This window comes from Acanthisitta chloris, unplaced genomic scaffold (assembly GCF_000695815.1).
Source record: "Acanthisitta chloris isolate BGI_N310 unplaced genomic scaffold, ASM69581v1 scaffold10706, whole genome shotgun sequence".
Classification (NCBI taxonomy): domain Eukaryota; kingdom Metazoa; phylum Chordata; class Aves; order Passeriformes; family Acanthisittidae; genus Acanthisitta; species Acanthisitta chloris.
In genome coordinates, this window is record NW_008679736.1 from 1 (window position 1) to 2,290 (window position 2,290).

Genomic DNA, 2,290 nt, shown 5'->3' on the forward strand with positions numbered 1-2,290 from the left:
GCAGGCAGCGCGGATCCCGGCTGTGCTGCAGAGGCTGTACCTGCTGTGTGTGTGGCACCGCCAGGCTCTGCTGCCACATCCTTCGCATTTGAGCCCACCCGGCACGGGAAACTAAAGGGAGGCTGTGCCACATTTCCACATCCAGCCCCTAAAACGTTTAGTTATATTGCTTGTGGTTTTGACCCAATTACACCCTGAAATTTCACTCCCTGCGACTCAAGCGAAGGTCAGTACACCCCCCGCACAAAGCTGCCTGCGTGGTGACACGACTCGGCCTGTGTCCCTACCTGGCTGGAGCCTGCAGGTGTGAAATACACAAATGGGGAGGTTACAATTAACCTTGAAAATCAGGAGTTGACCTACATCAGTGTTTGGGAGGGAACAGCAACTCTAACAGGGTGATAGAGAAAGCTTTCCAATAAAGTGTGTGACACAGGGATGTTTCTTACTGCTGCTAACAAAAACCTTCATCTGGCACAAACAGCACATTTGAGTGCAATTCTTTCCACTTAATTCCAGAATGGATTGCAAATGCTATGCAGCATGCAGTGATGAGCAGTAACTTCACAGTCAGGTTCTTCTTGACTTCACATGTCAACTTCAAATGTATATACTGCCCTTTTTTCACTTTATTGCAATGTTACTTTCTCCCAGCTGTGACAGTCAACTCACTTTAGAATAAAATAAAGCATGAGATTCCTGGTTTCCTTGTAGATGGCTGAATCAGAACCTCAGGAAGTAAAGTATGATACCATGGTAAAGATGGTGGAGGACTTGAACAGGGACTTAGAAAAGCTTCTGGAGGAGATGGAGAAACTAACAGGTACAGGTCTTTATTAACAATGATATGGATTTTTCCACTAGAGTGAAGACACTGCAGATTTATTATTTACATTTAGTCTGTAAACTTCAGTGTGACAAAAATGTAAGTGGAAACAATCACCATCAACTAGTGCCCTAAAGTTCTTCATTCTGAAAAAGCAAGCAAGTAATTCAGCAGTTTCAGCTGGCTCAGAGCTGAAAACCAATAGGTGACAGATTCTGAGTTCAAGGTGCTGGTTAAAAGCAAAAATACCAGTAAGGTATTTAATGTATAATCGTTAAAACACAGTATGTACAATGAGACTTCATTCTGGAAAACAGAGGGATGCACAGCACCTCTCAGGCCCGTGCAATAGGAGTTTAACTCCTCAGCTACAACAGAGACTCCTCTGCAAACTGAACCTTAGTCCTGTATGGACTGGGAGGGCTGCACATTCCTCTCCACTTCTACAACAATTCTGTTGGAAACTATGTGCTGCTAACAACAACAGATGGAAACTGGTAATTAACCTTTCTGTAATTAAACAATTTATGAGTGCCATTGAGAAAACTACAGCCAATTCATGGCAAAACCAAAGGGAAAGTATGACATAAGTGCTACAAGTACTTGTTCAGCTTTATCAGATATTCGTAACTTCAAAATCAATTTCATTATTGAAGTTGTTCTTAAAACCTTTTCTATGTTGCAGCCTCCTGGACTCCTCCTCACCTAACACAAGCCTCCTGGCTGTGCCTGGTCTGGAGAGAGGATTCCTTGGGTCATGTATTTTAAAACACCTTGTGTTGGACCTTTCTATTTGATTACCTGTTTTGTTGTGATTTTTAGGTGAAGTGTCTATGTCCCTTCCATAACTTACATCAGTCTACTTCCACTGGGAGACCTTTATAAAGGAGTAATACTGAAGGGGAGGTTTAGGTTAGATATTAGGAAGAGATTTTTTACAGAGAGAGTGATCAGGCATTGGAATGTGCTGCCCAGGGAGGTGGTGGATTCACCATCCCTGGAGGTTTTCAGGATGAGACTGGATGTGGCGCTTGGCGCCATGGGCTAGTAACCACAGTAGGGTTGGACTCGATGATCTTTGAGGTCTCTTCCAAACTGGTTGATTCTATGATTCTGTGATTCTATGAACAGTCTGGTTAATACTTACTATGGGCAGTTTCCACTCTGTTTTACAGCAAGCCTTCTCTGGCATAAGATCTGAACTGATAATAATAATTCATGTCCTTTATTCAAACCAGCCATTGCTTTTACTCAGCCAAACCCCCTGCTTCAGTGGTATCTGTTGGGTTTGCAGTGCAGGCAACCTGGACAGCATATAACATGGTAGCCATACGTACCAACCCAGACCTGGCCAGCTCCATGAAGCGCTTGGAAAGTGCTTTCCTGAGGTGCAAAGAACATATAGAGAAGACATGTCAAGAGGTGCTAATGGAATCTAAAGGTGAAGAGCCAAAAAAGGAATAA

General features: G+C 43.3%; 1 protein-coding gene across 1 annotated transcript; it reads left to right on the forward strand.

Moving 5' to 3' along the window:
* The first annotated feature begins 714 nt into the window (after positions 1–714).
* On the forward strand, positions 715–2,290 carry SYCE3 (synaptonemal complex central element protein 3). The gene is made up of 2 exons (XM_009077427.1): positions 715–823; positions 2,121–2,290. The coding sequence occupies exons 1-2, from the start codon at positions 715–717 to the stop codon at positions 2,288–2,290; spliced, it is 279 nt and encodes a 92-aa protein (XP_009075675.1).

Excerpts from the sequence above, each read along its gene's own strand:
- SYCE3 (XM_009077427.1), top strand. The coding sequence starts at position 715 with ATGGCTGAATCAGAACCTCAGGAAGTAAAGTATGATACCATGGTAAAG. Across the intron at positions 824-2,120 it reads GGAGATGGAGAAACTAACAG|TGCAGGCAACCTGGACAGCA; the intron begins GTACAGGTCTTT and ends TTGGGTTTGCAG.